The 18,018-nt window shown below is 34.2% G+C and overlaps 1 protein-coding gene across 1 annotated transcript; it reads left to right on the forward strand.

Moving 5' to 3' along the window:
- Positions 1-2,352: 2,352 nt before the first annotated feature.
- Positions 2,353-12,878, forward strand: LOC123553733 (uncharacterized). Its single transcript, XM_045343336.2, has 5 exons — positions 2,353-2,462; positions 6,692-7,243; positions 8,723-8,881; positions 9,345-9,864; positions 11,194-12,878. Exons 2-5 carry the CDS (start codon positions 6,713-6,715, stop codon positions 12,876-12,878), a joined length of 2,895 nt encoding a protein of 964 aa, XP_045199271.2. The 5' UTR covers positions 2,353-2,462; positions 6,692-6,712.
- The last annotated feature ends 5,140 nt before the right edge of the window (positions 12,879-18,018 follow it).

Raw genomic sequence — 18,018 nt, forward strand, 5'->3', positions numbered from 1 at the left:
TACAAACTCCATGTCGATAAGGAGGTTATACCAGGTCTGTTTTCATTGTCAGTCGGTTGGAAAGAAGAGTATTTCACATATATCTCGACATATCTGAACTGCTCTACTCCAAAAAGAAGCAGGCTGTCGTATCTTAAACGAGTACAGACAGGGAAAATTATTTTCTAGGTACTTTAAAAAGTGGGTAAAAGATATGTTTGTAAATGAAATTTGAGATAATAGTGACAACTGTATATTAAAGACCAGGTTGACTCCGTTTATGTCATTAAAAAGCAAGGCGTATGATGTATGGGCTGTTAAAAGGAAAAACACGCTGAAAACACCTGGTGGGGAAATACTGTCAGCGTATTGTGCATGCACTGCCGGAATGTTGCAGGAATGCTTTCCAAAGTTTAACATTCGACAAACAGCCGAACCGTCAAAGACATGTACAAACCATGACCGTGATGAGCGGCTAAATTATATTTATAACCGGAAGTAAAAAGAAATTGACCTTCACGGTCACGTTACTTCCATTAGAAGCACAATGCTCCAGTTTTCTCTTTCGATGCAAAGTCGGACGTTTTCGTATTCGGTCTTATTTTTATTTATTGTTTGGTGTTTGCAGATTGCAGGTGTTAGTGTTTCGTGTCTGAGGATGACTGAGTTATAGCTCAAACGTTGTAGGATGTAAATAACTCCTCGGAAACTGATACGCTGTCAGTACGGTATAAAAATGACAACATGTTCACAGAAGAATTTTCTAATGACAATCAGCAGTTGTCACGAACAACCAAACCGTATTTGTACTACTGGTTTGGCGAAAATGCTTCGGTCAAGGATAATGTCAAACAAGAGGGCATTTACCTTGATGCTTCTCAAAAGGAAGTGATAGAAAACAGCTATTTGTCAAAGACACCTGGATGTTTATCTTCGTTTGCAGTAGAAAACTATGAACTGTTTCTAGTTGACGAAGAAACAAAATGAATCTCTTCACGTGCTTCCTCTAGATTCCCTTATTGAAAGTTGTTTAGGTAAGCGGCGTGGACCTAAGGTTTCCTTCAGTAAATCTGAGTTTCGAGATGATTCCTTTGGCGAAAAAGCTATGAAATAAGTAAATGAAATAATCGCAATGACAACTATATTCCTAGATCAGATAGGCAGGTATTGTGCTTACCACCATGTTATTCGTCGTACTGTAGCCATGACGGATTCTGCTTTCTTTGAGTTAAAATATTCAAATGAGCTGGCAAATCTTCTTCTGTCAGGAAAATGTATCTCAGGTAAGTAAAATTCACGAGATTGCTGCATATTTTACACATATTTAGGTAATTAAACGTGTAAAATAATGTTATTAGTTTACAAATGTATAGATTTTAATAGGAATCAGAGCTTGAGAATATATTTTTGAAATTTCATGTCAATTTGTAGTTTCGTTTTCGTTTTATTTTGTATTACGTAATTCTTTTTTTCTATGGAGATGTTGGAGCTCCCTATGCAACTTTCTCATGTTGGATTTTTCAATAAACAGATGTTAACATTTCATTTGTAAAAGGTTATGTATTTCCAAATCTACATGTTCTTTGTCTAATTATTTATGAAGTAATATTCAGGAAGTGATACATATTACTTCGGGTATGATTTATCTTTTTTATTTGCACAGGAGTGTCGTAACTGCACACAATACAGTTGCACCTGCCTTAGCGACACCTGCATAAACTTAACTTTCCAAGCAGACGTTTTGTTTTAGTTTCATCTTTTCTTAAACAGACAACCTCTTAATACATGTTTAACTGAATAACAGACCGTCAGTTTTCATGCGATTTGAGGATTCATATATGACCAACTTCGTTTTAAAAGAATCTGTATAATTCACTTAATATTTTTTTTATTTATTTATTTATTTTTGTTGTTGTTGAAAGCAGCACAATATTTGGATCAAGGGTTAACACACAGTTCTGAAAACTTGCTGTGATGGTTCCCAAGAAAGAAAACAAAGAATTGCACTAGCAGTTTTGGATAAAACTTGGAAAAATTATGGGAATTGGACAGTCGTCTGTACTGAGAAATAACGAGAACATAGCAATATATGAGCCGTGCCATGAGAAAATCAACATAGTGGGTTTGCGACCAGCATGGATCCAGACCAGCCTGCGCATCCGCGCAGTCTGGTCAGGATCCATGCTGTTCGCTAATGGTTTCTCTAATTGCAGTAGGCTTTAAAAGCGAACAGCATGGAGCCTGACCAGACTGCGCGGATGCGCAGGCTGGTCTGCATCCATGCTGGTCGCACACCCACTATGTTGGTTTTCTCATGGCACGGCTATATATATAAAATTTTACACCCTGACAAAATGTATAGAATCTGATTCCTTTATCTTTATAGGTATAATCAAGTCAGACTAGCCATTCTGAATGCTGTACTTCTGACAATTCGTTTGGACCAGACAGCAGCTCTATATCAACACATTATAGCTATAATGGTAGGTACAGAACCTTACATTTTTTAAAGAAAGGCATGTGTCTTTAAATCTTATATTTAAAAACTGGTTATTTTTCAGCATGACTTCTTTGTTCGGTTTAATTCTTTCAATAAATATGTTATCCTTGTTAAGCAAAGTGGCCGTATTTCTCTGGATTTGTTGATTTTCGCTGCAGAAAATAAATGTCCCGAGAAAAACTACTTCATTGCTAGTATTTTTTTAATTTAAGTTGGAAAGAATGGCAGCAAATGTTAAAATCAAAATATCTTCCCACAAGAGAGCAATAATAGAATCTTGAGAGAAGACAATTTTAAACTTTAAGGAATTGTGAAAATATATGAATTTGTATATTAAACTGGTTAAACTTGTTAGCATTTTTTATTATTATACACTCTTTTTTATTTATGGAGAAGAAAATCGTAGGTATTGTTTAGAAACCCCTGCCCTTAATAATACAACTTAGGTAAACATTTACTTTTGAACATCTTGAGATCATGATCAGTTTATTCCAACAAAGTTCAAGCATCAATTTTAATTACTGGAGCCAGGACGTGTTCTACAGTTATAGATCAATTATAGTACGACAGGATGTAATCATTGCTCAAAACACATTAGTTCTAAATAATGATACAAAGCTTGAGCTCAATGGCAGTTCAAAGTCAGTTTACTCGATTTATTTCCAGCAATTCATTAAGGAAATTAATTGGTACTGACCTTAGAAATCTAAAATACTAGTAGTTGCATGGAGAAGTATTTAAAAATCCGATGAGTTTGGATTTTTAAGCCAATATAAAGTTAGGACTATGGTTCGATTTTGTCCATCTTTCTCCAATGAGTGGTCAAGAGATAATGTAACGGATCTTAAGTTATCAGAGAAAGTTCTATGCACCCTGTGCCTTTAGAAAAAAATGTGTACACCATTTTTTAATAAATTTCATAAAGAAAAAAGCTTTTAAATGGGGATCATACCTACATGATAAACAAGCCACATTCTACAATCTGCTGGCTTGTATAGGGTCTTTAGTCAAGTTTTGTAGTTGGCTTTTTCTAAACACCTTTTTTGTCATTTGTTTCAGAAGTTTCCCTATTTAAAATGCAAATGCTTCATAGCAAATCTGTTGTTCGAGATCTACTGAATTGAACATTTAAATATACCGCTATAGAATGACAGGATTTTAAATTCCTTTTTTCCCATTATTTTTGGAGACATTTTTGAGTTATATACATTGTATATCTTATGGTGGCTGATTTCGGCCATTTCGTGTCTTTAATATTTACGGCTTCATTATGTTGTGGGCCTACAAATGCGTGGCTCTGAGGCTGTGTTTGTGGTGCTCTGTGCTTCCGATTCCGAGAAATCTACCCTAACCTATTATCTTTTTAGCCAATGGCATCCTGGCATGGTTAAACATGGTTCATCTTTTTAGATGAAAAAGTAAAAACCAAATAACAACTTTTTTCTCATGAACTGCTCGATCTGTAGCATTATTATAAGGTACCTTCCATATCTTATTCAAATGGGGGCAGTTTGTTCCTTTAAGGGGTCGCTAGAGCTAAAATCAGATGTACCTTCAAACGACTTCATCTCATGATTTGCTATATGGATCTTCGTCAAACTTAGCCTGAAGCATCACTATAACGTTCTCAAGGACCGAATTTCCTTAAAATGGGAACATTTAGTCATTTAAGGTGCCGTAAGAACTAAAATCAGAAATAACTTTAATCGACTTCTTCTCATGAAACGCTTGACTGATCTTCATCAAACTGGGTCTGTAGCATCATGATAAGGTCCTCTTCCAATATTATGCAAATGGGGGATGTCGATCTAGGGGCCGATGGAGCTAAAATTAGTAAATTTGACTGTTATTCTAACGTCCTCTCCCAATTTTGTTCAAATTTGGGCACTTTGTCCCTTTTAGGGGGTGGTAGAGCTAAACTTAAAAGTATATTTAAACGACTTCTTTTCATGAATCGCTAAATGGACCTTCATCAAACTTGCTGGGTAGCATCATTATTTTGATTTAGTACAAATTGAGACTTTCGGTCTCTTTTAGGGGCAGTATGTGCTAAAATGTTAAAAACGACTTAAAGGACTTCTTTTAATGAACTGCTAGATAGATCTTCATCAAACTTAGTCTGTAGCATCATGATAAGGTCCTCTCCCAGCTTTATTCAGATTGAGGAACTTGGTCCCGTTAAGGAGCCATTTAAGGTGAAATTAGAAATACTGTTAAATGACTTCCTCTCTTGAACTACTAGATGGATTTTCATCAAACTTGGTCTGAATCATTATGAGATCTTCTCCTAAATTTGTTTCAGATAAGAGAGACATGCCCCTTGAAGAAGCGACTAGATTTAAAAATCGTAATACCAATAAACGACTTCTTCTCATTAACGGCTTAATAGAGCATCATCACACTCGGTTTGTTGTATCGTTATAATGGTTATTCTTTTTCCCTTTTATGGAATACCAACGCTAAAATCAGAACATTATCAACAACTTCCTCACATGAAATTTGTTCTACTGTTTACGCTTGTTTGGGCGTCAATAGGAAACGTAGAAATACCTTTAAATACTAGTATTATTTTCAATGAACTGCTTAAAAGGATTTTCACTAGCCTGTTAAGAAGCAAGGTCAGATAGTCAAGGTCCTCTCAGGTAAACGAATAAGGCTCATGTGGGCCTCTGGTTAAATTTAAGTTGGAAAGAATGTCGGCAAATGTTAACATCTCTTCCCCCCAAAAAACACAAAAAAATATTATAGCACAAGAAAATCCTTTAGTGTATGACGAAGAAAATTGGACGTATCATTTGCAAAACCCTGCAATGGGAGACATTCTCCTACTCGTTATATTGCAACTTAGGCAACGTTTTAGCTATGAACATAGGTCTTTTCCCAGCAAAATTCAAGCCCCAATTTAACCACTTGTTTCAGTACTTGTTCACCCGAAGCGGCTGTTGATTAAATTCAGTATCACAGTACAGAGATGTATATGATAATTTCTAAATTTCAACCACATTAGTTATAAAATATGGTATAAATATCGAGCTCTATGAACTTGATATCAAAAGCAGTGCTTCTCGCAATAATGACCATAGAGGGTCCGTAAAATTCATATACATTCCTTTAGTAACTCATTGTCTGACAAAAATACTTATTCTTCTGAAGTTGTTTCTTTCGAATTTATAGGAGCTGAAAATTTATTTAAATTTCAATAGAAGAAAAGGAGTAATAATTGAAAACACCTTCTATGCTTTTGAAGAAATTAAAAGAGGTCTTCGGCACAACAGTCCACATTTTGCAATAAGCGGTTAACAGATCGGTGAAGCAAAATATAAGTAAATAAGGAAAGAAAACTGTGTGGACCGTGTGCATGTGGGAAATATTTAAATAAAGCAAAATCACCAAAAATAAAAATATATTCATATGCATCAACCAGATTTTTGTGCTGTTTTTTTTCTCTCTCTCTTTTTTAATTATTGTTTTTGTGATTAAACAATTTTTAAAAGGAGCAGATCAATTGTTGGCAATTATACTTATGTGAAAAAAAGAAGTCATATCCCACAATAAGCTGTCATATATGGGTATCTATGTTTACTTTCAGTTAATTTTCTTTCGTCAAGTAATATTTCAGCATCTTCCTTAAGTCAGATATTTGGTCATTTGATAAAGGAAGTTCAAGAAGAAAGGTTATTAAACGCGTGTATGTTCGGGTTTAGCGTCTTTTTCAGCAACGGTTCGGTCATATAAACGACGGTGTCTACTTGTAGCAATGAACACAATACCCAGCTTAATAGTGCTGTCTCACTGGAAATTACCCCAAAGACACGTGACATGATATCCCAGCCAATCAAATCATACTGACATCGGGCTGACAAGTACTAGAAATATCCTCTTAATGTAGAGTGCCACGCAATGGAGCTACCATTACCATTGTCACGTCTTTTTATGACGCAGCCAGGGAGCGAACCCACGACTAACCGCACTCGGTGCGGGCTCTCTACCACGAAGCTAATACTGAATGCATTTTATGTATTTAGTATATTAATTTAGTGGATTGCGTTTAGGTATGATGAACTTCTTTCCACTCGGTTTCACTTATATTTTTCATAATGTTCATTCACCCATAAAATTGCATTACCCGATTCATACTTTTACAATTTTCTGTAATAGATATCGGTCATTGTTACTTATTAACGATTCCTTTATTGATTATTATTGTTTCAGTTCTACTGAAAAGAAAAAACAATGGACAACTTAGCAGATCCTCTGTACAGAAATTGGGTGAAGGGTTCTTTGGGACTGAAGTACTTGAAACAAGGTCTCCAATGTCCCGTGGATCGCCTTGTTCAGACGCAATATAACAAACTTCTACGCAAGGTTGAAATTTATACAGGGTCCCCAGCCATCAAGTGCACAGAGTGCACGCTAGACAATCTACTTCCAGAACATCCAAGAAAAAAATGCATTCATGGATACAAGTCTAAATGTTTATGTAATCAAAAACATGCTGGGCGTAGAAAATGCCCAAATAATTTCTGCAGTTATTTTTATGATCTGATTATTTTTGACCATGATGAGAGAAATCCAACTTGGTCTAACACTGACCCAAGGCGATGGCACAGTGATCATTGGTCTTTTGCACAGTGCTTTGTGTCAACAAGTGGGTATTTGGATAAACCTTCAGCAGCAGAGACTGACGCAGCTGGTCTTCTTTCAGTCATTCTCAATAACATAGAGATTAGAAGTTTTGTTGGCAATGTTGATAATTTCACAAAAGTAAGTGATACAAACAGTGGGTTTATTTGAAATTAGGGAAATTGAAACTTTTGAAAGTTCGTAATATTTTGTATTATTCATTAAGATCATTTGTACATGGGGATAGTGTATTGTTTTAGTTAAACACAGATTGGCAATTACATTTGAACCTGATAAAGGTGTTAAAAACGGTAAAAGGTGTATGCCATGCCAACATCATTATTCCATTTTAGTGATTGTGACGTCAAAACGTTCTTCTAATTATACTAACTGTATACTTTTGGGGAATTACATTGAATTTAATAGGTCTAATTTAATTTTTTTTTTACACATTTAGAGATACAATCTTAAAATCATAATAAAATCAAGTGGTACAAAGTCATCATCTCATTTATTTTTCTACCTCTATCCATTTTTCTCAAAATACTAAAAAAGATAAAGATACAAGTAGTGATTTTATAAAACAAACAAATATCATTTATAGGGATATATACATATGTACTTATTGACTTTTCAATGATATATAGTGGAATATCTACGGTGGTATGTTTAGGACATGCAATTATTTTTTTTAGGATTACATTATCTTGAGCGATCAACATCTTATCTCGTGAGCACGGCATCTTATCTTGAGCGATCAACATCTTATCTCGTGCGCACAACATCTTATCTTGAGCGATCAACATATCATCTCGAGCGATCAACATATTATCTTGAGCGATCAACATTTTATCTCGAGCGATCAACATATTATCAAGAGCGATCAACAACTTATCTTGAGCGATCAACATTTTATCTCGAGCGATCAACATATTATCAAGAGCGATCAACATCTTATCTCGAGCGATCAATATATTATCTTGAGCGATCAGCATCGTATTCCCGCCCGAGTGTATAAATAGTGTTAAAACCCGGGTTTTCTATAAACTATTTCGATTCTAATACGCCTTCTTAATCTAAAACAGTAGATAAAATATAGTTGCGCTCTTTCTTGATCGCAACAAAAACATAACGTCACCGCACGTTAATGTGACGTCATTTTAGCGTTATTGTGTTTTAACAGAGACAATCATATTAGAATCTATAATAAATGGCATTTCCCCGTTGAGAAATCTGTGTACATGTGTAGTTTTGTAACATTTTGAAAATTGGTAAACTCGAAAAATGAGTAAAGTGATGTCTGGATAAATGCCTTAGCAATGGCATAACTGTACTTGTCTTGTATTCTTTAATTATAATAACGTAAATTTTGATATTTGGAGAAATTCTTTTTAGATTCATTAACCTATTTCCTGTGTTTTCATTTTGCATTGGCCGTTAAAATGTTAAAATCGATAAACGCAATGACAACTTAAGATTTTAATACCAAACATACATATCTCTCTCAATTTTTGAATACTTTGAAGTATGTCAAGAAAACAAGTTTACTAATTTGTATGAATTATTAGCAGTAAGCATATTCTACTAGCATTATGTATCTAAACCTACTTAAAATTTCAGGCACGTGATTGTCGTAACGCTCTCATGCATTCTACCAATTTTGAGGTTCAAGATGATCAGTTGGAGCAATATATTGATACAATGATACAAGTGCTTAAGGATGCGACTTTACTAGCGCAAGAGTCAGAAGCTAAAGCTGCTGTAGAGGAACTAAATAAGGTAAGACATGAATTCTTGGTTTAATGTATGACCACGACACTGAAGACTGCTTTCGTCATCTACACATGTAAACAAAACTATATCCCAGTCGTTTTATCTTGATGTCTAAGAAAACAGCTACACTTTTCAGAATTATCTAAAACCGTTTGCAACAGTCTCTGTCATTTTAGAGCTTTAAAATATGAAAATAAACTAAATGTTGATCTGTGACCACTTGCTATGTCCAGAATACAGATTCATATCATAGTACAATTTATGATTACTTTATGATACATGTATATGTTATAGTCTTGCAGTATATATGCAATCTATTGTGCACATGAGTAAGTGATGATTTTCAGATAAGCACCCAGCATTTCTGATTTAATTTATAAAAAGAAAACAAATAAATAAAAAGAGAAAATATTTAATTTGTTACTGATCTGACCAGGTTCACTGTTTACTAATTTCCTTTTCTTCACAGCTGAAAGAAAATCACTTAATAATTACTACTGGAGATATCACAAGTGTCCTGAAACGTGTCATTGAAGAGAACACGAGAAGAGCTCAATCTGAAATTGAAAAGAGTAAACAACAAGTTATTCAAACATGTATAGAACGGCTGAAAATCTTTAAGGACTCGATATCTACAGTGGAAAGTACATGCATCAGTTCAATAATGCAGACAAACAATAACGCAGTTGTCGATATCAATGATACTGCAAGGTCTGCTCAAAATCAATTAATAGCTCTGGCAAGAAGTCAGGAGGAAAAAATGGTGGCTGGAGCAAAGCATCAACTTGATTGTCACACAAGTGGTAATGGACGGAGACTTGCGAAAAGAGCAAAACAGCTGGAAAAAGGAATGATTCAGAAAGCAAAAAGGTGTCGCTCGGACATTGCCGAGGCCGCAAGTAAAGAGGTTATAAACATACAGACATCAAGTACAGAGAGTGACAATGTGCACTCTTATTCTTCTGAAAAATATGAACAGATGAAAACAGGTAGGCTGTTAAAGCAGATATAATAAGCATATATGTTAAAATTTTACATTATGAAATACATTAAAAGTAGGTTTGGTATCAAGGAATCCATTCAATATATATATATAAAATCCACTTAAGCTGAATGCTATTTGGTATGAGGGGTGTTGCATATTTTATTACCAACCGAGTGTTCCTTTATTCAGCTTGGTTACATTCCTTGCTTCCAAAGTATGTTTAAAGAATTTATTAACTTTCACAACATTAGTCATTAAGTGCCGCGTGGTGGCCGTAAAAAAGTCACCCCGTACTTAGACACTGCGTTGTTATATTTTCTGGTCCTTTGGAATCATGGTGTCCATTCAATATATGTTTATGATACAGTTCGCTCAAGCCAGTTCTAGAAGGTATGAAAGGTGTTTCACATTTCATTATGTCTCATGTACAGACGGATTTGGTCAAACTGAGTCTACCATTATTCTGCCTTGTTGCGTTCATTACTTTCAAATGATGTTCTTATAGATTTATTTAACTGTTATAACAGCAGATTTTATGTTCTATTTTCTGGTCCTTTGGAATTATGGAGTTTATCCGATATACATGTACATGTATGAGTTACACTTGATCCCGTGCTAGGAAGCGTTAGTGGTGTTGTACATTCTATTACCTCTCATTAACAGACACGTTCTTGAAAACCGTTTGCATTTTATGCTTCCAGAGGATCTTCGTATAGACTTTATTTCGTATCTTCATTTCTTTTACTGAAATTGCTTTTACAGAAATGAATGGTTGCAAAAATTTCATTCACCTGTACGTATCATTTGATTTCTATATGAAAAGCGTCTGTGACACCTTTGAATTGATAACGAAAATAAATATTCTATTCTTCACCTGCTTTCAGAAATATTTAATACCATTTTTACTTTTTTGATTACTAAAACACATTTCATGAAGCATCCTAAGTGCGAATCAACGCCTCAACTCCTGCAGCAGATGAAGTTACATCATTTTCAGGGTGTGATGTTGATATACCTGTATTATGAATATAGTCCATATGGAGTGAGGCTGTCACTTATAATGATGATTTATAAATATCATTTTTATTCGTCGATAGTAATGCAAACAGTATCGTTCAATTATACAGAACTGAACATTAAACAAAAGACTCAAAATAAGTTTTCTTTTGAACGTATATTCCTGGTATCGGTATATGTTCAAAAAGATTTATATATATTTCTATTACTGTAGAGTTCACAAATCGAACGAGAGAATACAGTGCGATCCACGCCAATCCATACGATTTTAAGTCGATTTACTACTAGTATTATGATTTTCTGTTTTTTATTTCAGATTTACGGTCTGATTTGATTACATTCTATCGAAAAAGACATAGTTCACTGCCACTGTCTCCACTTCAAGAAGAGCAAGATGCTCCGCTAATTGATTTCTATGTATCACCAACGTTGAAAGCTGTACACGGCAAAACGAGAGGGACAGAATACAAAACCACAGTATCATACCCGGGTGTATTTACTCATGATTCGAGAAAGTGCATGGATATATATTTGACGTCACCCGTTGGAACAGGAAAGACTGCCTTTACCAAACGTATGGCTATTACATGGTGTCAAGCTCAACAACCTACAGATGATTTCAAGGAATATTTTTCAGAGTTTCAAACAGACATTGATGTTATGAAAACATTTCCATTCCTTTTTCTTATTATGTTAAGGGACGTCAGAAAAGAACACTGTGACGTTGACTCAATGATTCGTAATGAAATTCTCACAGACTTGTCTGGAAAGTATACAGATGAGTTTATGATACGCCTACTTCGGGATGAAAAAGTTGTGATTATTCTTGATGGTCTAGATGAGTGGTCACACACAACCGCGGATAATGCAATATGCAAAAAGATATCGGATATTCCACACAGAAAAGCAAGAGAAAATTGCACCATTTTAACAACGACAAGATCTTGGAAGCTTGATGTGTTGCGAATATCATCTAGCCAGATGGATCATAAAATCGAAATTTTACCACTTGACAGAGTAGATTCTAAATGCTTAGTGAAACGAGCTACTAACTATTTTAATAACAAATACAAGGAGAAAAAATGTTATGAAGACTTTAGGGAAATAAGTGAAAAGAAACCTTTAGATAGACTTATACGTATTCCCTTGATTTTGATGCAATTACTTTGTTTGTGGTATGACGGGGAACCAATTGGTCAGTCTCTTTGTCAAATTTTCACCAACATTTTAGAATTCTTGTTCAAAAGAGCTGTTAAAAAGTCGCCAAGAATTGGAAGTAGCTCGACTCATAGAAGGACTATTCATTTACAGCTTCCAAAATGCTTTGAACAAACGGTACTCTGTAAGGAACATGAGCAGCTTCTTTTATCTCTAGGAAAGTTGGCTTTCAAGCAATTGTTTTGTGCCGATCGAAGTTCAATGTTAGCATTTGACTACATCGATGCAGAAAATATCTTATCCAAACAGGACTTAAATGTTGCATTAGAAACCGGGATCTTAACAGGGAATAAGGTACAAACTTTAACCTCCAGACGTTACGTTTTATCATTTATTCACAAAACATACCAGGAGTTTCTGGCAGCTTTATATATTTCTGCATACGACGTGTTCCCAACTGAAATATTTACTTTCTGCGAATCCGTCACTAGGCTTCTTGATATATCCTACATGTTTGTGTTTCTTAGTGGATTAAACGGATCGAAAATGAACGAAATGTGCCCTGCCATTACTGATGTTATCTCCGACGATATTGAAAAGTACAGACGAACATATAAAATTAAATCTCCTATAAAACAAATACAGCGTATCTTTATTGATTGCTTTGACGAAAACAATAAATGCGGAGGTCAAGGACTTCAACTTCCTCTTGCGGATATTCTAGTTGACGACTGGTGTGACGACTTTGATAAATTAAATGCACATTTATTAAGGGATGAGTTAAGAAATATAAATCATTACATCTTGCATGCTTTCCGGAAAATGACATTTCAGCACTTCTAAAGAAATTGCAGACTCTGTATAATTTACAAAAGTTAAGTGTACATTATGCAGATCCCCGTGAAGTAGACAGTATGATAAGGGGGTCCTCTGAAACATTAAGCGTGCTCAATATTCACCATGTTGAACGACTAAGTGACAAAACGTTAAATACGTTAACCCATATTGAAAACCTACATGCCCTGTCATTAAAGGGAATAAAACTAACCTGTATACAAATATCAAAGCTTTATGCGTACATTTCTCGATGTACTTTTATGAAAGAGCTGAGGTTAGAGAAACTTTCATGTCCAGATGACTTTGATGTATTGCCTTGTCTGAATTTAACTGACCTTACGAAGCTTGAGATATTGAGAATAGTAAACCTACCAGCGAGCATTGAAATATCTCAAAGGAATGTGTCTTGTCTAAAAGAAGTAAAATGTGATATCTCTGTAGATTTTAGATTCCTTTTAGGTTCAAAACAACTACAAATGTTGCATATCACTGGATGCACTGATTATGGAAATGCTGATAATCTGGATCATCTTACCAAGGTATTACTGCAGTTGCCATCTTTGAAAAATCTAAAAATTAAACACTGTTCCCTGAAGAAACTGCATTTTGAACGATGTTCTAAACGTCTTGAATTGATCGAGCTTAAATTTGTCAAAATGAGCAGTGCATCATTTAAAAAAACTGTTCTCTCACTGACACACCTGCCACAAGCTATTCAGGTGCGTTTAATAGCAGCTCATACATGTATGTCCAAGGCTACTGAAGAATATTTCAGAAAGTCGAAACTTTTTCTTGTGTACGGGATAATACCTGTGGTCATATTGAAGAAGAGTATAACGTAAACTATACAGCAACCAAAACAGGCAACATGAATTTTCATTTGTTATTCATACAAGGAATTCATTACAAGACTTTTCCAATTGATAAAAAACCTCTGTTTAGAATTGAGCTAAAACTTCATGTGGCACAGAAAAAAATGATTGTGTAATTTGAGCAAAATCTACCACTAGTATTAATATCGTATTAAGAAGAAACTTTTAAAAGGATATCTTTTGTTGAATGTTGTATCTTTTATTTATCTTTTCCGAAATTTAAAGCAGGCTGTTTGTTATAAAAGCACAAACTTCGCCGGTTTATATTTCTTATTCATACCATCAGATACTTTGAAACCATCATGGAGGCTAATTTTCATAGATCACATGGTTGTATAAATCCCAACGAAAGAGCAAACATTTTATTAATTTACTTTGACAAGTGGAAATGCATTAATTCTTATCCCCACGAAAAAGTCATTTTGAGCGATACCAAGAAACTGTATTACCACGAAATTAAATGATTTCACAGTAATTGTTTTATTTTTAACCAATTTATGACTATTGAAGGCTACTGATGACCAAACAGAGTAGATAAAATATTAAACAATTGTTTGGATACATCTATTATTACTTTTATGGCTATAAAAATCTTTCTTATCGTCTGAAAACATTTAATTGATAACTTTCAATATTGTGGAATAATTTGCAATATTTATAGATTTACAATACAATATATGCAATGAATGTAGTCGATTTTTTATGAACGATCACTTACATAATTTACATATTTTTTTTTATTCACTAAACATGCGAGACATACAAGATATTCTCTCGAAATAATTTTACTCATCCTATGTTATTGTTTTCAGCACCAGTTATGACAAATAATAACACATAATATTGCAATGAAAAAAAATAATCCCTGACGTACCCCATTTCCATCGTGGTAAATTACATATAGACGATAAACCACAAGAAAGCCTTTATTGATTTCATTTTGACATGCTCACTGAAATATTTCAAATAAAATATTTCCGAGCAGTACTGAGCCTGACGTAATGTGGCAATTTGAAGTCATTTATATTATGTTTTAAAAAATGATAACTCAATATTATTTTACATGCACTATATAATATTTGTTTTAACTCTGGTACTTTACCATCTATTTGGAGCAAATGCATCATAACTCCAATACCTAAGTCTTCTACAACATCTAAGAGACCTTCGTTCATACAAAAAAATAGCTGTAGCCCCTGCTATGTACAAGCTGTTTTGTTTTATATTAAATGATAGATTGACTTCTTGGTGTAATGTAAATGACAAGATTGTGGATGAACAGAATGGCTTTAGGAAGAATCGTAGTACAGTTAATCAAATTTATCGTCCCTTACGTCAATTATTGAGACTCATAAGGCTCTCGGGTAATCGACGTTCTGTGCGTTCATTGATTTTCGTAAGGCGTTCTTTCGCCACTTTTATTTAATCTGTATATAAATGACCTTGCTACATATATAAAAGCTTTGAATGTTGGTGTAACTATTGATAATGAGAAAGTTTGCCTACTTATGTATGCTGATGATATAATTCTTATGGCAGAGTCAGTCAATGATTTGCAACTTTTATTGAATGTCTTGCATGATTGGTGTGGTACAAATGATATGGCTATCAATGTTAACAAAGTAATGTTGTGCATTTAAGAAAACAATCTGTTAAGAGGTCTTCTCTCAATTTTATGTGTGGTAATCAAACATTAGATATAGTTCATAGATACACTTACCTTGGTTTAGTTAATTGGCAGGCGGTTTCCCACGTTTGTTTTTTCAAGAAATTATATGATTCATTGGTGCGGCCTGTTATTGAGTATGGTTCTAGCATTTGGGGCGTCAAGGCCCGCTCCTGTATAAACACAGTCCAGAATAGGACAATGCGCTTTTTCTGGGAGTAGGCAAGTACTCACCTACTATGGGTTTATACGGTGAGCTTGCTTGGGATTCTCCGCAGGTCCGTCAGTTAGTCTCTGTTTACCGGCTTTTGGTGCGTCTTTCCCGCACCAATGAATCTCGTTTGAATAAACGAGTTGCGCTTTGGTCTATGGCCTTGGCTGGCAGTCGTTGTAAGAACTGGTTCTTTACTGGTATGTTAAATACATGCATAAATTCACCAATTATATCTTCCAATGTACAGAAACTTAAAGATCTTGCTATGTGTAAATTTAAACAAGATTGGTTAACAAAAATAAATAGTAATACTGGTCCATCTAGAAATGGTGGTAACAAATTTCGTACTTATTGCACTTTTAAATCAGAATATGTTGCAGAAAAATATTGTTCAATGATTTTACCGCCTTCACATACATCAGCATTTTGTACATTTAGACTAGATGTTGCTCCTCTCAGAATAGAAACTATGCGCTATGAAGGTCTCAGATATAGTGATAGAATTTGTCCTTTCTGTAATGTTAATCTGTTCATTTCAGATCTGATCTGAGGTGATACTTGGTTTCTTAATTCCATTTTTTTTTCTAGCGCGTTAGTGTATAACTTCCTTGTCAGTGTCCTAGTTCTAGAATTCTTTTGTGGCAGATTTTAGTCTTGATTAGCAGTGATAGTCTACATTTTATCATGTAGATATTAATACTCAATGATATTGTTGAAATGTATAATATGTTTGACATCATGTAGTCTCTTGTAGTTCTTTGTAATTATATATTAAGTAAGGTGTCATATGTTAAACTGTTCTAATATTTGATTTAATGTCTATTACAAATCTTTAAAGATTGGCCATGCATGTATTTTATTGAATTTGTTTCATGTATTATATATAAGCATGTGATTGGATAGACAATAAACTTTGATAAACTAAACTAAACTTTATAAGTGACGTCATGATGCTCTCTTACTGCTCAACATGTCAGCTTTAAAAATTTGTTTATCGCATCTTGATTTATTCTTTGTTTAACAGGCAATTAAATCGAACCTATTAGACTGTCAGGCTAAGGATTTTGGAGCTTGGTTCAGGCACATTTTGTTGAATGAAAAAAATTACATTTAACCAAAATTTTAAAGATACTCTTCAAGGGTTAGAACAGATTAAGACTGGAAACAAGACGGGGCTCATTTTTTTCTTTTTTTCCTTTTAGTAAGGACCTTTGTCTTTCCATGTGCAAGGAACGGACCTAGCGATGACAGCTTTTATTTACATTAACCCGTAGCTTTGGCTTTGGAACCTGTTAGAATTTATATACCAATAACTCTCCAGGGGTGTTAATGACATCGGTTTTTCTCTATGTTCTTATAAATGTTTGTCTTCATGTTTACATTGTCCATTGTTAAACATGTACACATCCTTACATATATGAACAGTGCTAAACTGCTGTGGTTAGGTTTGAAGTGGATGGCTGCTTTCTTGGGAAATGGCTGTTCCTGAAGGATTTTATCATTGTCCTTTTATACATTCGAAAAACAACAAAATACCAATTTTAACGTCTGGAATTAATACAGTTCAGCCTATCCAGAGCAGTCATCTCTTAAGCAAAAACTTCTCTATAACAACATCCTCAAAATTTCCCTATGCTGAAATATACTATCAAATTTACCTCTCAAGAAAAGCAACCTCTATATAACAGTCAATACATGTATTTGTATATCCCAAAGGGTGTTGCTCTACAGAGATTACACCAGTTGTATTATGATAATTTTGACTTAGAACAAAATTTAAACATTACTTAATAAAAGGGAGTTAAATCAAATTATTTGTCGCTAATACTAAAATGCTACCTCATGTAGTAGTAATTTAAATACCTTTTTATGTTCTATAAATCCTATTATAGGACTATATAGAACATACAAATGATTTAGTTACTAGCACCTGTGGTTCTCCTAGTCTATGAAATATACATACGTCACTCACTACGTGTTCCTTTGATAAATACAAGGAAAGAAGACTTAATACTATTATTAGCAAAGCAATTTGGTGAAAACCCCAAAATATGAACATCAACTTAGTGCCGATACTTTCCTGATATTGTTTGTTTGCCAGTTGCCGACTGACACACCAAATTGTCTCTTTTTAATGTTCGGGACATATAAATGTAACTGTTTTATTTACAAGTTTCCTTCTTTAAGTCACTATGACTTTAATTAATAGCAGCTATTGCTTAACTTCTGAAATAGGCCGTGAAAATGTAAGGATGAATTTATTATTATCTGTAATGTAACTTCAGACATATATTTTATTATCATTTCGAAAAGGTTAATAAACATGGAGCAGACACGATCGTGTGACAGACGAACGACTGGACCAGCACTATTCCCTCACTTCATCTGAAGAAA

The sequence above is a fragment of the Mercenaria mercenaria genome, chromosome 15, assembly GCF_021730395.1.
Source record: "Mercenaria mercenaria strain notata chromosome 15, MADL_Memer_1, whole genome shotgun sequence".
NCBI lineage: Eukaryota > Metazoa > Mollusca > Bivalvia > Venerida > Veneridae > Mercenaria > Mercenaria mercenaria.